The sequence below is a fragment of the Thunnus albacares genome, chromosome 21 (assembly GCF_914725855.1).
Source record: "Thunnus albacares chromosome 21, fThuAlb1.1, whole genome shotgun sequence".
Taxonomy (NCBI): Eukaryota; Metazoa; Chordata; class Actinopteri; order Scombriformes; family Scombridae; genus Thunnus; species Thunnus albacares.
In genome coordinates, this window is record NC_058126.1 from 10,868,823 (window position 1) to 10,894,833 (window position 26,011).

General features: G+C 39.3%; 1 protein-coding gene across 2 annotated transcripts in view; it reads right to left on the reverse strand.

Annotated features, from left to right (window-relative positions):
- Positions 1-26,011, reverse strand: part of malrd1 (MAM and LDL receptor class A domain containing 1) — a 62,341-nt gene that overhangs the window by 24,137 nt on the left and 12,193 nt on the right. For both annotated transcript variants that reach the window (XM_044340289.1, XM_044340288.1), the window contains exons 8-20: positions 23,217-23,322; positions 22,280-22,647; positions 20,913-21,358; positions 18,337-18,424; positions 18,054-18,233; positions 17,787-17,943; positions 15,162-15,318; positions 14,951-15,061; positions 13,606-13,819; positions 13,265-13,512; positions 11,638-11,926; positions 5,588-5,833; positions 3,327-3,484 (exon numbers count right to left, since the gene is read on the reverse strand). In XM_044340289.1, the coding sequence (XP_044196224.1) occupies positions 3,327-3,484; positions 5,588-5,833; positions 11,638-11,926; positions 13,265-13,512; positions 13,606-13,819; positions 14,951-15,061; positions 15,162-15,318; positions 17,787-17,943; positions 18,054-18,233; positions 18,337-18,424; positions 20,913-21,358; positions 22,280-22,647; positions 23,217-23,322 (2,768 nt within the window). The remainder of the gene's footprint in view (positions 1-3,326; positions 3,485-5,587; positions 5,834-11,637; positions 11,927-13,264; positions 13,513-13,605; positions 13,820-14,950; positions 15,062-15,161; positions 15,319-17,786; positions 17,944-18,053; positions 18,234-18,336; positions 18,425-20,912; positions 21,359-22,279; positions 22,648-23,216; positions 23,323-26,011) is intronic.

A 26,011-nucleotide genomic window follows, 5' to 3' on the forward strand; every position in this document is an offset into this window, starting at 1 on the left:
CAATTTGTATCCATGGCTTTTTCATTTTATGGAACTGCTGGCAGCTGTTGACTCACCTTCATTTCAGAGTGCATCCACTTTTCTCAACTCAATCTCTGCTTAGTTAAATAGTGTTACAACACTGAGGGGATATTAGCATTTTGTTTTCATGATAGAACCACTTGACGACTTAAAATCAAGAACATGTTCAAATGATTAGTCCTGCCACGCTTTATTATACTTTGGCCTCTCTTGGGGTGACTGGCAGATGTTTAGCTCACCATAATGGCAGGCTATTTTTCAGACCAGTATGTAACTATATAAATGAGCAAATGGCAGGCTATGTAGCTTAAAGTAATTCCTCTCAGTCATCATTACATTGGGCTGATTTGTCAGTAAATGGGACAAACAAACAGCCTGCTTTCACAAAATGTTATGAATGTCTTAAAAGGAGAGTAACATGTTCCTCTCCTCTCTGGTGACAATAACTTTTGAGGTCGTTGCAGCCAGTATAACACATCCAGTCATTAACAACTAGTTTACAGTATAAGGTACAGTTCCCCTGTGGCACCAAAACCTCCAGGATACCCCATCTGTCTTTGTACCAGTCACCCGTGATCGTGTTTTATTTAAATTTAATTATCGCAAGCAGCATGAGGTTCACTAATTATTTCCTATGCTATGCACAGTGTCCCACAGAGCTTTGTCTAGGCTTATGTTGATCTGTTGTGCCAGGATTTTTTTTTATTCAGATTGATCTCCAGCAGAACTAAATAACTACATAATAGACTAAATACAGTTTTCAAAATAATAGACATAAATCTCATGCAGTGCTTCGTATAATGTGTGCTGTCACATTACATGTGGCGGTCTGGGATTTGGAAAAATGATTACTAAACCACCTTGCTTGTTCACGCCGAGACCCTGCCCTTAGTCAAGTCCCAGCCTACATTTCCAGCCCACTCTGCTGCCGAGGACAGGGTGATGAACAACAAACTCTTAGGGGCAGTTCATGCTTTGCAGCCCTGCAGATATAAATAGACAGTTGCCTGTTGATCCCCTTGTGAACTTCACAGAGGGAAACACTTGCCAGGTAAATATAATCCCCTCACTCCTCCTCTGTGTCTCTGCCCACTGAAGTCTCCACAGTCATTACCACAACTCCCTTTGTTCTTCAATCAACCTTTAAATCTGGCTCACGCTGTATTTACACTATGATGCTCACAAGTGTGTGTGAATGTGTGTGTTTCTTGTCATGCCTGTGCAAATGTGTGTGTTTGTATTTATGTGAGTCAAGGCAACATCTTGGCTATAAAAATGCTATAATGTTGTAAATTATAGCACAAGGCAATAATGTGTAAGTGCTAATATCTTTAAACCTTCTAAGTCATACACTTAAAATCATTTATGTGTCATTGGAAATGATAAAGCTGAGCTGAGATATTGGTTCTCTCTCTCTCACACACACACACGCAGACAGATAACACCCACACACTTGAATCAGTGTCTAAAATAATATACATGTATGATGACCTCTGAACTCATCACCCTCTGTCTGTCTGTGTCTCTGTGTGAATGATTCAACCACTTCATTTTCATGTCGAGAGCTGACCTTCTTTAAAAGGCCAAATTTTACATTTTCCGTCCGCATGTGAACAAGGAGTACATGTAAAATAGTCCGCTCTCATATGTTACCACCTGCCTCTCAGAGAGTCACATAATCAATCAAATAGCCAAGTGGGGTTGGCTGGAGAGCTGGGCAAACCCCTTCATTTGAATTTCTGAGAGCAGCATTTTCCTGTCTGCACCAGGCCATTAGGTACAATCAATAGCACAGTAAGGTATTTGTGTAGTAATTAAATTGAAAACAGCATCAATAAATACAACATCTACATGCGGAGCGGTATAAGAGAGACACAACAGTGATTTACATTAAGTTACTGTACAGTCAGGACCTTTAAAATTAAGGCTGATAATATTCAAACACATACCATTTCCTCCATTGGTTCCAAAAGACATACATCTTTAGAATTGGGTCTGAAGTATACTGTATAAACTTCAATTTTTTAAAAAGGCTAAATAATATCCTAAAACAGCTGGGAACTGTAGTTGTAGCCAACGTTACTCACACAGGAATAAGTAGAATTGTTTGGGACTATTTTCAACTACAGATTAGAGGAGAATTTACAACAGGAGGACGGTGCATGTGGGACTGACTCAGACTGCGGTGCTCATGTTCATGATAATGAAGAAACATGTCACACAGTGTAACGGCTCATTTTTTGGAAAGCAGTGACACAGAGGAATAAGCTACATCAGGCTTTGGAAACACAGATAATATGTGGGATCAATTTATTGTCGGTTTTGGTCTTTTCATGGGTTCAGTTTAAAGTACTGTTGGAGCTTTTATCGACTGAGTCAGATTTTTTCTCTCAAAAGAATCCGGCAGCTGCAGCATGAGAGAGCATCAGTGTCATTCTTTGCAAGAGTAATAATATGTAAATTTTGCAAGGTAGGATACTACCTCTTGTTGTCTGAAGAAAAAAAAAGCTTTGTAAAATTGCCAGGATAACTTGCTGACCTGTTTTGTAAATTGCATAAACAGTTTCTGCAGCGCTCACAAGGACGCACTAACAATCACGCACGTGCTGCGCATGCTTTATGTGAATATGTGAGAAAAATCAAGGCAGACACGCTTTCACACCCCAAAACCGAATCTACTCATACACAAACGTCTGCACCTTGACCTTGAGTCGTAGCTGACAAAGTTAAATGAAGTTGAGAGTACGCAGACCGCAGGAAGGAGGCAGAGTAAATCTCAGCAGAATTTCAATGGCAGAAAGCTGCAAGCAGAAATCTTAATCCCTGAAAGTCGACCATGCATACACAAACTACATGGCTGACAGCGTTACAAGCAAGAAGCCATGAGAACTGGCAGAGCTGCCGCCGCACACTAGTATGTGCCCAGATGGTGAGGTGGGTCAGCTCTGAGCCAAGCGCTGACCATGACCCCCATTACTCACCTCCGCCCCCCCCACAGATACTCTACAGACCAAACACACTGATTGAGATTGACAGCAACATATCTTGCTTCTCTTTTTTCCAATTTACTCAGACTGCAGCACTAATATGACACGATTACTGTCTACATTAATGTGATTTAATATACTCAGGCTTTATTTCTGACTGAGTGTAACCATGGTAACTATCTTTAATGGACAGCAGTAGGTCTCTTAGGCTCTTTTTTATAAATTATCATGGACTGGCATCAGTTGAATTTATTGTTTCTCATCACGATTGTGTGCAAACAGAGTTAACCCGTATCTGAATCTGAACAGATGGTTTACCTGAATCAGCAGACGGATGGTTCCTGTGGCCTTGTGGGAAATATAGTACCAGAAGGAGAGCTTGCAGATGGCGCTTGACTCTTTCCACACAGAGCTCCTGATATGAGCTTTATCGCCTTTTAGTCCCACCGGTGTAGCTTCCAGATAGACAAAATGACCTAAAGAGAGGAGGAAAAGGAGATGTGATAGAGGAGAAGGGCAGTGACGAGGGAGACGAGACGGAGAGGAATTGATTGAGAAGACCCTCTTTATTGTCATTATCCTCTGCATTTAGGCCCATCCTATAAACTAGAAGCAGTGGGTGAATCTTGTTGCCAGTGCCAGTGGTCAGGGGCACTGACATACATATCTTTGATGGCAGAAACCCACGCAAACATGGGGAGAACATGCAAACTCCATACAGAGAAGACCTGAGATATCCAGTGTTTGAATTCAGGACTTTCTTGCTGTGAAGCAACATTGCTGACCACTGAGTCACCGTGCCGCCATGACTATCTCTGTACGAGCAGCTCTTGTAGCCAGTGATAAATTACAGGAAGGTCATGAACGGTGTGGTGGAGGAGTGAGGGCTAGAGGTCGCAGAGTAATCTCTGACATATCGACTAACGTCTCACAGCCTTTTGACCATAAGTTTTTCAGCCAAGTCAAGCTCATGAAGAAAACAGAAGACCTGGGAGGATGACTGAATACTAAACATTTCAGAGAGCTTTTTTCATAGAGTACATTGCTTTTTATTATTTATTGCCCTGAGATTTATGTATGTAGATGCCATATACAGCTTGGAATGAGGAATAAAAAATTCTGAAATGTGTTGAATTTAATATAACATTATTGCTATATGCAATATTTCTTTGAAGGTAATGTTAAAGGTACCCTGTGGAGTTTCTGACCCCTGTTTTATGATTATTTTATGACTGGGTAAAATACTTTAAAAATCGGTTTTGCTAATATTTTATGAGGAAGGAAATGCATTCAACACTTTGGTCAAGGATATGCTCAATGCATTTTGGTGAGTAACATTTGATGTAAACATTAATTTGTTTGCAAGAAAACTCCACAAGGTGCCTTCAAGTGACTTTCCTGACACCAACATTAAGCTGTCTCAGGTAAAAACATCTTTTTTTTCTAAAGTAATGTGTCAGTAAGATGGTGAAAGTCAAACGTGTTAAGCAGTTCTACATTACCTACTCAAATGTAATCATTTACAACTGCCTCATGGCTGTAAGGTAACATAAATTAACTGTAAAGTAACTGTCATGCCACTGAATTATTGCTAACAATGCCTGCAGAATTGCATAGTGTTTTTGAGTTGGACTCGTTTTGTGAATGTACATACTGTGTGTGAAAATATGAATGTCAAAAAACAGAATTACGAAGCTTGTCTAATATATAAACAATCAATAAAATGATCTACGAAGTCTTATATTACAATAAAATTACATCATAGCAGCCAAATTACAATGTAATAAGAAAATAGAATGTACTTATATATATATAATAATTACAAATGGTTGGTTCATCTTAAATGTTATATTGTAGTAACATTACTGTTACTGTCCATAAAAGACTGTTTTAGTATGAAAACCCTGATTTTTGATTCAACCAAGTATCCTATTTTATACATAAATGTATGAATGTGACATTTGTGGGAAGTCAAACCACTGGAAAATTGGTTGAAAACTCCCTTCTTAATATACAGCTACTCTGTTCCAATATGGCGACTGAACTGACGCACCAATGTGGTATGTATGTGTATATATATTTGTGGTTTTTGCCCTCTGTGCTGATCAGTATAAACCAAACAAGCTCAGATTTTTGTCTGAGTGTGCATATGTGTTTATGTGTTTTATTCACGTGTAACTCTTTTTACCATACACGCTGTATAAGGGAATTATAGTCCAGAGAGCCCTGCATCAATCACCTGAAAGCTCACCTGCTGCACATTCACACACCAGCGAGTAACTCATTGATTTTGTCACTAAAGTGGCTGGGACAGTGCATGAATTAAACATTGTGGAGAGCTACAGCAGCACTTTGGGTCTAACAGGTTGGAATTTTACCATCAGGGCAGTTTTATTCATTCTGATACAAAACCCACCTAAGAGTGTAGGTGCCCTTGTTCAATGATGATAGAATAGTAATTCAGAGAGGAGACTAGAACAGTTACTTTTTTTTTATGAGCAAGTAGAAGTTTAAAAAATAGTCGAGGATTTCAGTGTGTATGAACTCATATGCACCACAGAAAATAATCAAACACATACCATTTTCATCCATCAAAGTGTGATCATACGGAGGCCGAATGCTTTGGATGGATCCAGTACCCAGGGTCCAATCAAAATTATCGGCCAGGGAGCTTTTCCAGCCACAGCGACCATTCTCAAAGGAGCAGGAAGTCCCACAATGCTTTTCATCGGTGCCATCGCCACAGTCATCTGTGAAGTCACAGCTCTGCCCCAGAGAGAAACACTGGCCGTTTTCACACGGCAGGAAGCCTGAAGGACAGGACCCTGGAGATAAGACATGCACATAAAATATCATTCACACGACCCAATGTCAGCTGTGTGTTCTGATATGACAGTAATAGGTTCCCCATGAAGGACAAGGTAGGTTGACGTTGTCACTGGGTCTGTAGGCAAACATGCTGACATGTGTTAACGATGTTTTATTCTATAGATAAGAGACCCAGGGGTCAGAGGTTATGACTATGAGGAAGGAAACAGGACTCAAATGACATCATTAAAGGCACAATTCAACATTTTGGGACATACTCTTATTCACTACCACTACAGCTACTGCCAGCAGCCAGTTAGCTTAGCTTAGCATAAAGACTGGAAGCAGCTACCCTGGCTCTGTCCGAAGGTAACAAAATCTGCCTTCCAGCACCTCTAAAGGTAACAAATTAACATGTTATATCTTGTTTGTTTCGTCCATACAAAAACCTAAGTTTAAAAACAAGGCTTCAGGAAGTCACTGCTTCTGTCAAAGAAATAGTCATAGCCCCTTTAAAGCTGCACCTTGCGGTTTTTGTACAGATAAGATTTAAAATAAAAGGTGCTGGGAGGCAGATTTTAATCTCTTTTGACAGAGGCAAGTTAGGTGTTTCACCCTATTTCCTGTATGTCTGCTAAGCTAAGCTAAACTAAGCTAACTGACTGCTAGCTGCGGCTTCATATTTATCTTACAGATGTAGGATTGGATATATCAATTTCTCATTTAACTCTTGCCAAGAAAGCAAATAAGTGTATTTCCCTAAATATCTAACCATTCCTTTTAAGATTTGGATAGTGCAATAAAAAATATGTATACTGTTAAGACTGTTTTGTTTGTTTTCTTTCAGTAAAACATCTTCTGTGTGCTTCACTGGATTTAACAACACCACAAGAATTTAGTATCAACTTCCGAGCGTAAGTCAACTCGAGAGTGGGGAGACCATCTGCATACAGCATCAGAGTCTCTTTAAGAGGCTTTGGAAGACAAAGGAGCATGGGGCTATAAGCCTGAATCAGTGTATCATTGGGCGGTGGTGCTGTGGGGGGCTGGAATCTGCTTCTTTTGGCGCCAGGCATTCCAGCGGGGTCAGTGCTTGGCTTTGGAGAGTGTTAGAGAGGGAGATGAGGCGTGATGAAGAGGGGTGGTCGCTGTAATTAAAGGAGAGAAAGGGGTATAAGTCCTTCCTAATCCTTTGTTCCTCTTCAGATGCACGGGACCAGAAGCAATGTGCCGCAACAAAGCCACGTAGGAAGCCAGGAAGCCACGGCCTCCAACTGTGAAGCTGGGCTGCCTCGCTGCCTGGTGGGGAGTACACTGAAGCTGTAGGTGGATTCATTTCAAAGAAATGATGCTCTTACTGATAACTGGCAAAATATCTCTATTTTTAGCCCTCATTAATTCCAGTACATATCTTGATCAGGTTACATGGAAAACTTCAGGGCTGTGTACAATGTGACCTTCACACCACACTGTACTCACATACTGTATGCCGGTCAGTCACCCTGGGTGGCACACTGCCACCTGCTGCAAGCATTTGAAAAACTCACACAGTTTTACCCTCAAGAGCCACAGACTGGCTTAATTTTGACAGATAAAATGAAACCTCTTCTCTCTTTGACATGTTATCTTTACATTTCTATTTCATTTACAAGTTTGATCCAGTTTTGCCCTCATCTTCTTCTAATATTCTCAATAATAAATGAAACTGAAGCTTTGTTGTTTTCTCGCTGTCCTTCTCGCTCTACCTTCCTTTGTCCTGGCAGATGAAACACAGATAGACAGTGATGGCACAGTGCTCTTACAGTACATCTGATAAGTCTGCCTCATAAAGAATCCAGCCTGGGATCAGATGCTTTCATAGCAGATTAAAATTATATTATGATATCAGAGGCCAGTGATAAGAAGAGGACATACAGCAAACCAAACTGCACTGTGCTTAAACCATATAGAGGAGTAGGGGCTCTGAATGTGTTCAACCCATCATAACAGTTAATTGTTAAAGCCGAGATAAAATGCTCAGACAAACGTATAAAACGTGTGTGTCCTGAGCTTGTGCGCAGTGTGTATTGGGTCTCGCCCTATCATGTAATGGGATGGGATTATAGAATGAACCAGTGGAGGAAAATGTCCCCAGGGGCTTCAGTATATAATTACAGTACTCGCTGTCTTTGGCCTCATCAGTATTACTGTACATCCTCCACAGCCTGCAGCTGCTAAAGAGGCACAGAGAGCAGGTTTTCCTCCTGGCTCTCTGAACGGTGGGATGAACTTTACTTCGCTGTCAGGGCAGCCGTGTTAGTCCCTCTCTTCACCTTCAAGAAACAGTTCAAATCACTTCATTTTCCAGACTCACCTTCTATTTCCATCCTGCTTTATTTGCTCTGCTTCTACTTGTTCTGAAAATGATCCTGTCATGTTTTGAAAAAAGAAGAAGCACATCCTCTGCTTTTTCTCCTTACCTATGTTTTTTTCTGTCTGGTATTTTCCAACACAACACAACTCAACTAGACACTATGACAGCTGCTGCCAGCTGCTCTGCTTAAGTTAATCACTTGTTTGTATATAAGATTATTCATGCTACTGCAGTTTTTGAGTCAGTCTGGGTAGGAGTGTAGCTTACTTGGGTTCATTTAGCTAAACAGGGTAGGTATCATAATCAAGTAATCTGACTCAGTGTGATTCACAGAGCCGGGGAGAGAAACAGTCAATCACAGCTGTCAATCAACACTCACACAGCAGACATCCAAGCTACTATAAGTCTTTAAATCTTAAGACCATAGTGAGTCGATAAACATTATTGACTTAATATTTCAGGAGAGAAGTTGACGCTTTTTGAAAGGGAGTCTAGTGGGGCCAGCATCTAGCAGCTGTCAGTGGTGTTACACTTTAAGGTAGTCCCACATTGGCTTTAGCCTCAAGTAGTTGCCAAATGGTGTAGGCAAGCTAAATTCATAAAACATAAAATCCATATAAAGTAAGTTAGAAGCACATATTCAATCATTCGACAACATCTGCATTTAATGTAATGGCTTAATTCACCTAAATTACAAAAGAAACCATATTTTCTCACTTTCCTTTTGTGGTATTTAGCCATGCATCAGTTTTTGAGATTCTTGGCTTCACTTTGACACATTGGAGGTGAATTTTTTTTTTTTTTGCCAAGCTCACAGCATGTTTAAAAAAACATTCAACAGCAACATCTCTTTCCAAACACAGTGTTCCCGTTACTCTGAATAATCCACAGAACACACTGTCAGCAGTTTTCACACGGACTATTTCTTTAGGAGGAATCAGTTTCAGTGAAAACTGTTCACAGTCAGGTCTGTCGATTATCTGGAGTAAACAAGGCTTCATTTCTGACACTTTGTTGTTGATTTTTTAAAATTATCTTCTACAGCACCACAAACAAAATCCCATTCATCTCCACTTTGCTGGCATAAATCTCATTTACTGATATCTGGAAACTGGAACAAATAAAACCAAAACTATCAGTATGGCTACATACAACAAGAAGATATATTTATTTGTAATTTGGGTAAACTGAATCTTTAAGAATAGGCAGTTTGCTTCAGCAGGTATTGATGCCGTCATGCTGCTCAAGACAAATACATTTTCAGCATCAGTGAAGGCAGCAGGCAGAGCAGGAGAGTCACATATTAAACGGTCAATGAGATGCTAAATAGTAATTAAAAGCAGTAACACAAAGGCGTCATTAGCACACAAACCTATTTTAGATCTCAGCGAGACTGCGCTACCTCAGAGCTCTCTAGTGACTGATTAACGCTCCTGCGCTGTGGGAGTCTAACTCTTCACTGTAGGCACCAATACAGACAAATGCAGAGGGACATTCAGACAGTGGAGAGAGAGAAAGCTGTAAGGAAAACCATACACATCACACTGCTGCTGCTGCTGCTGCTGCTGCTGCTGCTGCTGCTGCTGCACAGAAGCTTCTCCAGCTCAGCTCAATATGAAATGACGAGGAGACTCTTGCAAGTGCCACACGGCTTGTTTCACCACTTTCCAAGCACATCCAATCTACAAACTCCTCTCCTCTCCACAGCATCCAAGAGAAAGGCAATACATTTAATAGGCCAATTATAGCCGCAGTGACATTGGCAATAAATCAGCTCTTGTTTTCTCTCGCCTCTTAAAAAGTTCCCTCATAAAGAATGTAAGAGGAACTTCTAATAGCTGAATAGTTCCCAAGTCTGAGATACAGACAATGATGTGGCTCACTTCACAATAGAACACTTTGGGACAGTTACCTCAGTAAGTCAAGCAAATGTTTAAGACACTATTTTCGCCATAGCAGCTTCTGTGACGGAGAATTTTTCATCATTTCTGCCTTATGTCATGAGGAAATAGCATTTTTATTGTGCAATTCTGTCAAATCTCAACATAATTCTGGTTAAAACAAGATGCTAAAGAGGTGCAGTTCTTAAGTGAGCATGTTTGTCTCTAATTGTGTTTTGTATTTTTATCTTGTAAGGTCTGTATACATCGTTTTATATTTAATTCTCAACTCTGTTTTGTTATCGATGACAGCTGGAAAGGAAGCAAAGTAAGAATTTCATTGGACAATGCAACTGACTGTTCTCTGTGCATATGACAATAAAGATTTGATTTGTTTAATCATAAAATATAATGAAGAAACTCTATCTTTTCCTGAAACCTTAATTTCATATGTTTTTATATTTAATAAGGGCATGTCTTTGGTAGGCGATTTAGGATTGTCAAGGGTTTAAACACCCAAACATGCAACACTATATCATGTTACCCAGAGACATTTTGGTCATGCCCACAAGATAAATTGAGTTTTATTTTCCTTTTTATTATGAATATTGCATTGGTTTCTGAAACTGCCAGATTTTGCCTTGAAACTGAAGACAAGATTGTAATATCCCAGCAGCCAATAATTCTCTTGACTGCCCATATGAGCTCACAGTTACAGTGAAAGTCATCTGTATCTTTGTAATGTAATATTGTTCTTAAATCTGGAAGATATTTTAATTTTAGTACTTGCAGCTCTACAGCCAAGATCTGCTCACTCTGACAGCCTTTTCTGTACTCTCATATAAGAAAAATACAGTTGTACAGTTACAATAAAAGTAGGAAAAATAGTGCAGTCCAAAGCACTCTTCCTGTCCCAATAGAATTAAAAATCTGTTATTTGCTGGCTCGCTCTATTAGGAAAAATACTAAAAACCTATATGTTCCAGCTACAGGCTGGCCTTCATCAGGACATCCAGTCTTTGGCAGAAACATTATGTTTTTTCATTATTAGTGCAGTTTGAACAAGCCAAGTTTTTGAATTCTTGTTTGGCAAGGAAAGTGTCTTGTTGAAGCTTGGTCTTTGTATCGCAGGATTGAACTGCTACTCTGAAATTTTGAACTTGAGTTTATGTTGCAATGAAGCTGTCAGAGGTCACTGTTGTTATCACTACAGTGCAGGGACACTCATTGGGCTGTACTATACAGGCTTATATATAAAAAAATCAGTTTCTGAGCTAACCAAAGCTCTCTGCAAAGACAAGGAAACACTTTTCCCCAAAAAACTTAGATTAAAACTTAGACATCCCACTCTGCCCTCTTTGGACGAATGGGGGAAACAACTGGTACTGTAGCAATCACAAAAACTGAGCAGAAAAAGCAGGATTATAGTGAATTCAATTTAGATATAACAAGACTGATGTAGGCTAAGCCCAAAGAGATAAGGCGGTCTGTGACACGAGAAGCAGGATGCAGCTGCATCATGAGAAAACATCAAACACCCACAACATGTTAGCTCAGCAAAAATGAAACGAGGGAAACGAGTGTGTACCTGTAGGAGGCGGAGGGGTGTTTTCCTCTTCTCCAGCTGAGGAGGCGAGCAGACACTCTGGAGAAAAGGTGATGTCATCCAGGCAGATGTCACCCTTTGAACTTCGGCCCACCTTGCCCTCAAACATGACCTGGAAGTCTTTGGTGTAGTTCAGCGGGATCTCCCTCATTTGCCAGTAGTTGCCCTGGTCTCCCGTCAGGTTCAGCAGCAGGTGAAGATGCCCTTCACTCTTCCTGAACACACTGAGGGTCCCGATGCCGTCGCCAGACATGTGAAAGTAGAAACGCATCTAGACAAAGGACAGAAAATGAAAAATATGTCAAAATACGTTACTGGCTGGCAGAATGTGCAGATGGTACAAAATATTCCCACATTGATATTCAGTTTCCTCTCAGTTACATCATAACAGTGTGGAAATCTTACATAATAGCATAATAGCACAATAGCAATAGCATAATAGGTAGCTGATTTTGTAGCTACCAGTCTTGCAGTCGAAGAAAAATATATTTTGTAATTTGGGTGTTTTAAATAAAGGTTTTTTATTTGCATAACTGTTTCTAAATAATGTATTATTCATACATTATTCATACATATACATTATTATGTATATGTATGAAGTATGAAGTCTTCTTTGGCTGCTTTCTTTTGCATTTGTGCACACACGCGTGCGCACACACACACACACACACACACACACACATACAGCCAGAATAATGACTGTACAAGCACATACACTAAATTTCTAATTGCCAGTTTTGTTTAAACACATTTCCAAATGTAGCTGCAAGCAATTCAGTCTTATCTGTTGAAATTTGGTCAAAATAGTGTTCAATTCAGCTCTTCATGCCAATTTCCTTAAGGAAGCGTTTATCTCTACTAAGAAGGACAGACATTTTATGCCTGTTTGTGTTCAGTTTTGTAATCTAAAATTAAATTGGTATTAATCTATAACACAGTTTCCACTCCCTCATGGTCCCCCTAAGGTCATTAGAACACAGAATACGACTTTTACTGTAAAATAAATGTATCCAGTATGTTTATCTAGGTAAAAATAAGTCATGGTAACACAATACATCTTTGCTTTTTTTGTCCCTCCAAAAAAAGAGATAAACTGCAGGAAGCTTTCAAATTATATTCACCAATATAATTTGTCCGGGAAGCCAGAGGAGTGCTAATGTTTTACTACAGTTTTTAGTGTGTCTGTTTTATTCCATCTGTTCCGCATCTATTTTTGAAATGCATTGCATTCCCATTTTTACTACAACACATTTTTATTAGATTGTATTTGTTTATGTGTATGCAGAACCCCATGAAAAAGTTACCTTATATATACTTAAGGGGACAAAAATAAAATAAATTCTCAATATAACGACCCGTTTCTTCAAGGACTTAAATTCAAGTAATGTTATCACGTTTACTTGTTTATATGTGCGAAGTATTAAGTAAAAGTAACATTTAATCTTCAGTGTAGCCTTGGAAATCGAGGCGTGCTTAAGCTGTGAACCCCCACTGACTTACACAAAACCATACAGTATTGATCAAATGACTGCTCCCGAATCTATAATTCATAACCTGCATGTAACTACCACCTGACCAGCTGTCTTCTGCACTTTGACCTTGACCTGACCTTGCACTGTGAGCTCCTGCGGCTCAGCAAGGGTCCTGAAATGCGGGCGGTGTCTCCGACTGCCTGAGGGAAAGAGCTCTCCAGGTAGAGATAATGCCCGGAGGGGTCTCTCAAGGTGTGGTCACTCGATGGCCCGGTGCCAACTGTTGGAGTGCTGCCGGCTTTGATCAACCAATCAAAGTCATCCTGTCGGCACTGGAGCCAGGAACAGAGGTCAAACTCGAAACTGCAGCGTCCGCTAAAGCCCTCTGAAAGAGAGCAATAAAAAAAGAAATCAATCCAGGTTCTCAAAATTAATCTTCCACCAGGTGTCATCAGTCAGACATTAGAGGAGGCCTCACTGCAGATGTAGGGGTCTTCGTCAGAGTTGTCCCCACAGTGGTTAATGAAGTCACACAGGTTGTCCTGGGTGATGCAGTGGCCATTGGCGCAGGCGTACTGCTCAGGAGTACACGGCTGGTCTGAAGGCAGCGGAGGGGAGCAGTCCAGGAAGCTGACATCATCTATCACCAGATCGCCCATGTAGCTGATCCCTCGCTTAGCTCTGAATACCACCTGACAAACAACAAGATCAGCTTTTAGTCCGGACTGTCACATAAATATAATCCCACTTTGTAAATGTGACACCAGCATCAGACAAAGCATTGAAACAAAGGCCAATAGCTACTGTCCTAATGAGTCATGCTACAGTGCATTTCGGAGCAGACAGTTGGTGAAGAGCTCAGTCAGAGGAAGAAAAAGGGCACTTGGAATCTCTCCGAGGCTAAAAAAAGAGGCTCTTAGTAGCTCTGTGTAAAAAGGCCCTTCAGCTGCTGATTGTACCATCAGTGTGCATCTGATTCCATCTGGTCTGACAAAGGTTAACGTGCATCAGTGAAAATGTGCAAAGGCCATGGTGTTTGGTCAAAGTGATGACAGTTCCCCCGCAATCAAGCCACCGAGGACTCTGTTTGTGTGTGGTCATACTGACCTGGAGTAACCTCAACAGGTGGGCACCATCAAGAGACTGCAACTCTGATTACTGTCACAATCACAACTTAAGACTCATTAGACTCACTTAGACTCAATCAATTCATCATTGATCATCAAGTCTACGTGTCTAATTTAGCCTGCCTTTACGGATATCAGGCCGTTTACACTGATGTGCACAGACATACGAGAGGCCGTCCTTTAGTTCAAACTGAATGTCTGAATGATTGTAAAAATGATAATAGAACAGACATCATGTCAAGAGGCTTCTTCACTGAAATGTATATTATCGCACATAAATCCCAAAATGTAAAGAGTGTTAATAATTCTCACTTTACTTTTAGTCATTTTTCAAGCATTTTATGTGATATTGACACATTCCTGCTGACGCCTCTGTCAATGATAGAAGCAATTATGTTCCCTGATAATTACGTGGATCATCATACAACTTTTCTTGATAAACTGCTTCTTGATACATCTATTATGAATCAAGTTATTTTGGCATTTTAACATTTTAGACACTAGAAAATGTATCATATAAGTTGCAGCTCATATAAACGATGTATTACAACCAAAGAGACATCGGTAAAAATCTTTGTGACAGACATTTAATGCAATATTACTGATTAAACACATTTTACATGAACCATTTAATTGCTTTTAATCTGCTTTAAGCACACCTGGAAGTAATTTTCAGTAACAAAATCATTTACAGACCTGAAAGTTATTTGATAACCCTATAAAAACTTCTCCTCGTCTCCATTTGTTGCCTTGGTTACCATTCTGAGACCAAACCTTATGAGTGACGTTTCCGTACTTCAGCAACACCTGCAAGTAACGTACAAACAATAGATGTGAGGATGCTGTTGAAACTCTTTTGCAGTGAGTGCTAAATTATTCTCCTGCTGAATATGCACGCTCTTCTCACCTGCAGCGATCCCACAGTGAATCCGCTCATGTAGTACCAGAAGACCAGGGTGCACTGTGGCCCAGTGGAGGAGATGACAGGTGTCTGGAGGTCAGTGGTATGACCGTAGCCACCGTTTGAACTGTCCGCACACATATACCAACCTTCCCGGTTGCCTCTATAACAGGAAAGACAGTAAGTACAGAGCAATGTCATAATTGTGTAATTATCTTGATTTTCTTGTGTATAAGTGATCTGCTTTTAAAGGCCACTCATGTTCTGAGGTTGAACCATGTTAGCAGGCATGTTTTAATAAAACATGAACAGACAGAGACACTCATTGCTTTCATGTGTGCCATCTTTTTCTACTTTGAGGTAGAGTTTAGCATCCTGACCCGATCTCAGCAGGTTGTTTTATTGCATAAAGCTTTAGACTTGGGTCGGGCTCGAGTTAGAGTATTTTCAAATGTAATTTAATAAGAAAATGATCATTCTCTCTCTCTTTGACTCTCTGCCAATCATCTGTGTCAGTGCGTTGAAAGTAGATTGCCCACTGAGAAGCAGAAACAGAGACAGAGTGGTCGGTAATGCATGTAATGAATCAAATACTTGCAAAAGGGGAGCCTCTTAAAATCCCAAAAGGTTTGAGGGGAAAGCCATTGCATTGTGGAAACATTATGATTGTTGTGACTACAGATAAAAACCTCCACAACTCTTAAAAAGCATCATGATTACCTGCACAGTTCTGTTCTGGATTATAACTGTTTGGACTGTTGTCAAGATCAGCTGGGACAGACGTTTTGGGTTTAACAGCCACGTTCATCTGACTGATATTCAGAAAAGCCAATGTTGTTGATCTACTAACCAGTGAGGAAGACAATGTATTATTTTGAGATGCTGCAGTGTTACATACTGGTAGTTTACTGCAGTTTGTGTATTGCTACTAAACCTATGCGGCTAATCAGCTGGTAGAAGTTATAACGCTGTATGTTTTGTGCTGGGGGGGGCCAAACAAAAATATAGCCTCAGGTCTCAGGTCGGGTTTCTGCAGGACCAGGCGGGTCTGAAAGTCACAGATGCAGGCCAGGTTTGGGTCTCAGTTTTAGGCCTGAGCAAGCAGAACTCTACTTTAAGGGACTGATGTATATATTTTTGAAGAAGAGCACCCTTTTTCCTGGAATGCATACGTGTTTTCTGTTTTGTGAATTTTATATCTTTGAATGAAGCCTGCTCTATCTTGTATTATGAAATTCACTAAACTTTTAATTAAATTCACCTATTTTGTTCCAGACGCTGTCCTCGGCATATTGTCCTTGCACTGACTTCTTGTAAGTCTGAAGAAAAATGTAACTTTTCACAACTTTTAGTGTCATAGCTCTTGCCACCTCTTCTTTCAGTTATGGCAAGATTTTACTTACCGTTACTGATAACATCTCTGTTCAGCCAGCTATAAACTGTCAATCACAAAGCTGCCCACCAACAACAGTGCCTATGAGACGTTTAAGATGAGTAGTGGTATAATTGCCTTCACTGGCCTAATCTGTATAACGCTCTCGTTTATATCTGCTCCAACCTCTTCACTTTATTAAATTATCATAAGACGTGTGACTCTGCTTGGGTTAAATAAGACACAGCTCCCTCTTTCCATTTTACTCATGCCTTATCAACTGAGCGGCAGTCAAGGCTGCTGCAGGAGTGAAGAGCTGCAGACAGACGGAGAGGTTATGAAAGAAGATAGTGTCTGCAATTCTGGCTGAGGGAAGAAATTACTGAAAAGTAGTGGTCAAAGTGCACCGTCATTTTCTGCTCTCACCGTCCACTCAATAAAACAGAGATAAGGACAATCGGGTCACTGTCTATCCACATACTCACTCAGCCTCACAGTCAATTTTTTTCACCTAATGTCTTTGCTTTTAGTGAGTAAGTAAAAAATGGTAATGCATAAAAAGGGAGCAATTTTCCCCGAAGTTTGCAAGGCAAGACACTAATTACATGAATTTCAACTTTCTACCCTCTCTGCTAGTTAGCTCTTCTACATTTTTTATCATTCCAGGGACAGAGGGATAATTGCTATATTTAAAGATTATCCAAGAATTAAAGTTTTATCTCAGTAAATCAGTAAGATATGATTATTTTCATACCTGTCAATCTTTCTTTCTTTATTAACTGTTAATCTTTTTTCTATAAAATGTCAGAAAAAGTGTTTTTTGTTATCCAACCAATAGTCTAAAAACAAAAGATATTTAATGTACTAGCATCAGATTCTTGCTGGAATCAGAGAATATTAAGATTCATTCATAGTACGATAATTAGGGCTGAAATAAACTATATAACTATATATAGTATATACTATATAATATATAATTATAATCAATCTTCCAATTATTTTCTATCTAGATATCTATCTTTTCTTCAATAAAATGTCAGAAAATAGTAAAAAAAAAAAAAAAAAAAGTGCTTGTTTTATCCAATAGTCAAAAACCTAAATATTCAATTCACTAGTATCAAATTCTCAGAGTATTTGGTATTTTTGCTTCAGAAACATACTAAGGCCTAGTGGCAGATTCATTTTTTTGTCAGTTGATTAACTAGTTGTTTCAGCTTTAAAGATATTACTGTAACATGAACGTTTTTGATGGTACTCACAGGGTGTGGTCATTAATTGGACGATGGTACTGCTCTCCATCATGAATGCTTTCCCCTTGGTCAGGTGACCAGCGAAATGCATGTATGGGGACCAAAGAGGGGTCGATGTCCTTCCAACCACAAGTGTCACCATCCTCAAAACCGCACCACTCCTTCACTGGAGAAAGAGAAATGGTAAATTAATAGAAACAGTGATATGCAATAATTAAAGAACTGTGATTGTTTGACTATGCAGCCATCCTGAGAGAAGAAAAGACAATACTTTACCACAGTTCATTTCATCAGAGCCATCAGAACAGTCCTTTCTGAAGTCACACACTTTGGTTTGGGGAACGCACTCGTCGTACGGCCCACATGGAAACTCTCCATCAGGGCAGTTGTGGGGTTGGACAGTGGGGGCTGTGGTGGTCACTGCAGGGGGTGTGACATTCGCTGTGGGGAGCTCTCCTACAACGAGGTAAAGTACAAATCAAAACAGGGTCTCAGGAAAACACCAATAAGGACCTAAAAAGTGCAAGATCATCTTTTGTGTAATGGCATAATAATTTACCTTCATATGGGACACAGTCCAGGAAGGAAAGGTCATCGATGGCGATGTCTCCATTGAAATCATCTCCAACAGTACCTTCAATCAAAATCTGGCAACAAAGAAAATGAAACAAAATACAAAAACATCTCAGACTAATTATTCAAGGCTGGGTTGCACAAGCTGTTTGTTAATCCATTCCCGAATGTGTGTGTCAACTATATAAGTAGGGATTCACAGTAACAGAACTAAACTAAAATAACAGTTTTAGGGAGGTTAACAATCACTTTACTTTTTTCTGCATATATGGAGAAATATGTGTTTTTAAAAATAGTAGTCATGCAGTTTAGTAAAATGTCCTTTGGGTTTATAAACTAAGCAACTGACTCACTGTCATCTGTATATGAAGCAAACTGCTCAATAAAAACATCTTTGACAATATACCTGTAACAAAACACAAAAATATATATTTCAAACCCCTTCTTACAGTATAACCACGATGCTGTGCATGATTGTACCCAATTGACCTTTTACACGGCAGACGTTTTAAGTTATCATTGTAGGAAACACGCAGGTTTAACTAATAACATTAACGACACCGATCAGTTCCATTTAAGTGTCCCAGTGAGCATGCATGCATGATAGCAGGACCCGGTCACTGGAACACCTAAACTGAATGCAGCCATCATTAAAGTTATTAATTACACCTGTGTCAAAGTGGTCTATTGTCTACATTCAGAAAACTATTCTATTGTAATTTACATACAAAACCAAAACACCAAAAGGGTCTCAAAATTCCAAGGTACCTACATTAACCACAGCTTTTTTTTCTAATACTGTTTAAGTCTTGCTTGTCATTGAGTTTTGTTACATTTACTGAATTTTAAGTTTTATCACTGACTTCCAATGCAGCAAATCATTAGCTGAAAGATTATTGCTTCAGATATTTAGATATATCACCTGGCTTGTTGATTTTGTGTCATCGCCAAGGGGAGAAACATCATTTGGAAATATAGGATGAAGAGTCTGATATGAGGTTGCAAAGAAAACAGCTTGAACCTTTAAAGTGAAGGAAATGTGTTTTTTTGCTGATAGTGCTGTTATTGTAGTAATCAGCACAGCACACATGTGCAGTGTTTGGCATATTTAACAAACAAGGCTATCTGGAAGAGGCACCGTGCGAGTATTTACTGCACATTAGCATGATTCGAGCAGCAGTGTTTTGCAAACATGGTTTGATATATTTTTCCAGTAATCAGCCATTTCCACTGGCTGCCTGGGCAAACAAGTTGTCTTGGAAACAATTTAATTAACTTTAATGCTCCTCATCAGCTCATTGTTGTTTTCATTTTGCATCAATCTGTTTTTCATGTTCTCTAGTTGTTCTTTAAGCTGATACGTTGTTATTTTCACAGTGGAAATGTGCATTAGTTTTGGTTAAATTGGTCACATTAAATCTCAATGCAAATTCAGAATGAGTGTGTTGGTACAATTGACTATCTTGATGTCACATCAGCATGTTCTGTCATTTCGTGGCTACATCCCCACTGTTCAAGCAAATGGATCAGTCTGGCTGCATTTAATTCATCGTTGTCTCTTTTTTTCCCCCATTTTTACCCTTTCTGCAGTCAATTAACTTGACAAATAGAGCTCCTGTTTTCAATGCCATAATGGAGGAAAAGTCTTTAACTGCCTGTCAACTTATACTAACTCATGAGTAATGACAACAGAACATCCATCTTGAGGGATCGATGTCGAGCCGTGGAGCTATTAAATAGATCTTCATCGTGCAATGCTGGAGCGCACTCTTAAATACAGACTCTTTGCTCCACTAGACTTTCATTGCTGCCTGTCAGGGAGCTGTGTTTACCTGCAGCTTATGGCTGCATGTCTATCTTTGATTACACAAGGGAACTGAATGCAAATGATTCAGAGCGAGATGTGATGTGAATAAACAGATTTTATAGTACTAGAGTTTATAATATTATTGGTATAGAGTTAAGTAACAAAGTACATTTTCTCATGTACTGAACATACAGTAAGTAGGACTTTGAGGTATTTAACTTAACTGTATTTCAATTTTATGATACTTGCAATATAATTGCACTCCACTACATTCACAGGGAAATGTTGCTCTTTCTGTCAACTACATTTATTTGACAGCAAATAGTTATTAATTATTTTGCAGAATGAGATTTTACAAACAAAACATGATCACCTTTTAAAATATAATTCCTTGTTACACATTGAACTCCACTTTAAACAGCTACATAATTAAAATACTGCTTAAAGGCTACAGCATCAGTAATAATAATCTACTAATGTAATATATATAATATAAAATACAATAAAGAAGACTTTTTCCTTGTAATGGAGCATTTTTACATTGTAGTATTTCTCCCTTTAAGTAAATGCAAGGGAGGTGAAAAGGAAGATGCTTGATATCTGTTTTTTTGCAAAATAAGAAATAACATTTATTGACAGAAAGATGTACATACGGAGTTCTGTTCTACAAAGCAGAAACCTAAACACAAATTAAAGGAGATTTTACTCCTCGTTTCGCATCAATTTCTGGAGCATTAAATCCTGAGATTACTTACCTGAAAAGGCCGAGCGCTGGTGAGGTAGAGAGTCTTCCTGTGCCATAAGTTGCCTTGGTCTCCATATCGTACCCACAGCATGTGACCACGGCCTGTGTTAGTGGTCCGGAGGTACACAGCCAGACAGAACACATGTGAGCCAAACATGTGGTAGTGGAAGCGGAAAACACAATGATGGCGTGACCTGGACGGGTCCATGCCGCGCCGGTGGGTGGGTTGGAAGACTCGGCTCAGTAGCACAGCTGTGTCCTTGAACTCCTGGGGCACAGAGGACTCGATGTAGAGGTAGTGGCCGTAGCTGGTGCCCACTGTGTGGTCCTTCCAGGGCCCTGTGTTAAAGGACGGAGTGGGGCCTTGGATCCGGGTCCAGTCAAACACATCTCCTCCACTCTGCTCCTGTTTCCAACTGCACAGCCCGTGCTCAAAGTTACACTGCAGCTCTGGAGCTATGAGATATGACAGGAGAGTGAATTTCACCGCAGCCAACAAACAACACAAGTCCCGCTGACAGCCAAGTTACAACGGCACTATATCATCCGCGAGCAGAAATACAAACAACTTTAATATTTTCAGTGGTGGAAAGAAACTAAATACATTTACTGAGGTATTGTACTTAAGTACAATTTGGGGTAACTTGTATCCATTTTCAGCCACTTTATACTTCTACAGCACTACATTTCAGAGTTAAATATCATAGTATTTACTCAACAACATTTATTTGACAGATATAATTAACATTCACGTTTCAGTTTAAGATATAAAAAAACACACAATAACCTCATAAAATACAGTGCATTGTTAAAGATTAAACCACTTGTTCCTAATGTCACGTCTCAGATAAATGTCCATGAGTTGTTAGCAGTTCCACCAAAGAGTGATTAATCCATTAAACTTCTAAGACGGTTTAATTTAAATGTCCGTTAAAAATCAACAAAAATCAACACAAATATATATAATACAACTTTGTTTTTTCTTCTTTCCTGCTCCATTAATCATCTGAGGAGCCCTCCGATTTATCTGGGGGCCTGACCCCTAGGTTGAGAACCACTGGACTAGACTTCATATAACTGTATATAAAATAGATACACTAGCCCCACCTCAACCAGTTACAACAGTAAAATGCTTCTTACACATTGTTGCATCAGTATTAACAATCTAGTTATGTAATATATAATAATATATCACTCACAAGATGGTTTTTTTCTGAAGTACTTTTATCTTTGATACTTTATGTACATATTGTTGATAATACTTAATAGTTAAATAGGACTTTGAGTGTAGGATTTATACCAGTGATACATTGTAGTTCGGTACTAAAGGATCTGAGTGCTTTTTCCAGCACTGAAAGGGACAAAAGAGACTCTTACAGCATCCTTCCTCATCTGATCCATCCCCGCAGTCATCCACAAGGTCACACAGCTGAAAGTGCTCCACACATGCGTTGGTATGCACACAATGGAAATGTGTGTGCTGGGGACACTCCGCCACCGGGGGGGGCAACGAGCAGTTCTTGAAGGTGACATCGTCCAAGGCAGAGACGCCATCGAACACGCCAAGGCTGATTTTAGCCAGAGCGATCTGGAAGGGCTGGGTGATGCGTCCCAGCTGCACGGTTACCTGGTTCCAGCTTGTACCCTGATCGTACAGAGTTCTCCATATGAGGGTGTTGTTTTGAACTCCATCGATGCGAAGATACATGTCAGCAGCCCCCACGGATATGCCTGAGTTATAATGCCTGAGGGAGATGAGAGGTGAAGGCTATAAAATTTTAACTAACAGTAATATTCTAGCACTGCAATGTGTGTATCCTGCGATATTATACTTCTAAAATTATCTCCTCACACCAGATAAATCACTGATTCCTCTTGTAAAATGCATATGCTTGCTTGACATGATACATGAGGGCTTTTGCTTACTGTGCTCTGTAGAAAAAATAAAATTTATAAATCTCTAGCCTTTTTCCTGCCAAGAGTGCCTCTCCAATCACCAAGCAGAAAAAATATAATCTGACATTTGACATAAACCTTCAGGGGGCATAAAATTGTCAAAACATGACAGGTTCAGATACACGTCCTCTCATTGTGTGTGACTGTGAAATAAAAGAAATGCGGAGAAAGCAGAGCAGAGACAGGTGAAATGATGGGCGGAAGAATGAGAGAAAGATACAGAGGAGGGGGAAAACAAGCGTTGGAACAAGTCTAAAAATACAGGTGGATTTACAGAGGATAAGTCTGGTTTTGATGATCTAGAGTCATGTTGAACAGCTTTATAGAGTGGAGAGGGAAGCTACAGAGTGACTCTCACCAGAAGGTCATGGTGCACCCGGAGGCCGACTGTTGGAACCATGGTCCTCGGAGAACAGCCCTTGGATAAAGACTGCTGCTGTTCTTCAATATAAACATAAAGTGGCCTGCGGTGAGTGAGAAAACAATTAGTATTCAAATCATATGCAGCGCCGACTTTATTAAGCACACCTCCACAGCAATCAACTTGTCCTGCCAGACAGTGAGTCATCTGTAGAAAAGCCAGAACTGTTACGAATGCAGACAGACGAGACTTTCATTTATGATTCAACTAAACGCCTTCCCACGTTGTTGTTGTTTTGTCAGATGGGTCAATTTCATCTACTCAAAAATACCTCTCCTCGTGGGATTTTTGTGCAAAACAATGTCTAGTGTATTAAAAATTGTGAGATAAACAAAGCGCATCCAGTAGATTGCAGTCACCTCGGAAACAGTGCCTTTGTTGATGAGACTGGTCAGAGGACAATTGCAAGCCAAGCTACGAATGTGCAAATAGCAGCTCGGTACAGCAATAATATGCAGGAGGCCATTTAATTTAACACAATGCATGAAAACACCCACTCACACCAACACCATGAGGTCACACAGCCCCACAAATGAAGTTGAGAAAAAAGATTTTAAAGTTTTCAGGCTGACAAACTGCCAGCCACATGATGTTGTAATGTCATATTGCCTTTTTTGGGATGTTCAGACCAACATCAGCTCTGTAGGTTGATCATTTAACCAAAAAAATCAATACCACAGAACAGTAGCATAACATATATAACACCAAAAAGTGTGCACTCTACCTGATAGTTTTCATGAAATGCAAAGAGAATGCACCAACAAAATATGTTGTCAGCTTTCTTGTCCATTTTAACTACTTTGTTAAAATAAACTAAATTTTGATTATTTACTACTATCATAGTTCATAGAAATTAAATGTATTTTAGCTCTGTTTTGCTGTCTGCCTACAATTGATATTTATATTGAAAAATATAAGAAATTAATTTAAAATGTCATAGATTTAGCATCTATAACATATAACATATTGTATATAATATGTGATTTAATCTAACACTAAAGCTAGTCAAAAGCTCAGATGGCAGTTAGTGCTAATGTTACTCTGTTAAGCTAATTAGCTTTAGGAGGAGTTTAGCCCGGCTTTATTTCTCCTTCATGAATGGATTTAGCTACGGCTTCATTTAATTATGTTGAATGACAAATTGCATTTCGAATATGTCACTTCACCAAAATAGATGTTTTTCAATTATGGATAACAGAACTTAACTGTCAGAGATTCAAGAGCCTTATGGGCAACGATACAAACCCAGAATGTAGTTACTGTGGTTTGGTTTAGTATTTAGCTCCCTTTTGTAGTTACTGTAAACTTTATAGTAGGCTATAGTAAAAGTTTAGTAGTAGTAGTAGTAGTAGTAGTAGTAGTAGTAGTAGTAGTAGTAGTAGTAGTAGTGTAATATAGTAAAATGTAATTCAGGTTCCTGTTTTAACTCAATTTTTACCTAATATGTACAGTGGTTGCTGCATTTTGGCTTTGTAGGGCAGTAGAGTGGTCCTGCATTCATCAAAACTAATGAAAAAGATGAATAAAATGACGTCTGGTCCATTGAAGGGTAGCGTGAAACCATTCTGCCTGATGCTGTACAGCAGTGGTAGGCAAACAGTGGCTGGCGGACCAAACTCAAATCTACTATAGATAACAAAATAAACACAAGGCTTGTGTAAATCCAAATGAATCAGAAATATATGGCAGACAGAACTTTCAATCAACCATAAATGAAACAGGCATTTATGGTTGTTTATTGGTCATAAAGTACGTCAGACATATATTGACTTTTGAGTCATTTTCAGCCAAATGATTAATAAAATAAGCTGTATCTCTGTTAGATCTTTTACTAATGAGAAAAATGACATCTGCCCTCAGATACAATCCTTAAGAGTGTTTATAAATCTATTTTATTCTTACAAGAATTAAAAGAAATTAATAAAACATACAGACCTGTGTTTCCACTGCGCCGTTTAACAGCCCCTAAATGAAAAACCCTGAAAAAACTGGCCCATGTTTGAACTTAATTGCTGACCCCTGCTGTACAGTATTAGGTGGTGTGATGGAGTTGTAATGTTTTCTTGGCTCCTATTTAGTGCTTTGCAGCCAATAAACACTTAATACAATGTTTCAGACTAGAGTAGATAAGTCTTTAAATGGTCACAGTCATATTTCCTAAATCTTCAAACATACGCTCCCACCAGGACAGGTCTCTGGTTGCAAAGCTTGGAGCACATCAAGAAGCTTCTGGGACCAAAACACAGATTTTGGTTTTACTGCCCGCACAGTCTCCAAATCTGGACCAAACAGAGCATGTTTTCACAGCATGTTCAGACAATGTACTCAACAAAAACAACAGATGGTGCCGCTAAAAAACCTGCATGACATTTTTAAGTCAATCTGCAACGAATTCATGCCTTCAGAAGAGTTAAATCTTTTCTGGAGGGTAGATGTGGAGAAAAGAGTAGCCTATAGAGATGTAATGAGGCATGATACACAGAAACAGTAACATGTTGTTGTGCATAAACCAAGGAGAGACTGATGGTGTTTCAGAGTGAGCATAGTATGGTGTGTTTCAGTGAAGGATGTGGTGTTAATATGCAGTATGGGTACAGCTTATGTCGGTTTCCTTTCTATTATTCAGATGGCTGAGAAAGCATTTCTCCATGAAATGCTTATCTCTCAAAAACACACAGACAAGGGATTTTCTCTTTTTCCACAAAAACTTGATTTACTCTGTAGATAATATT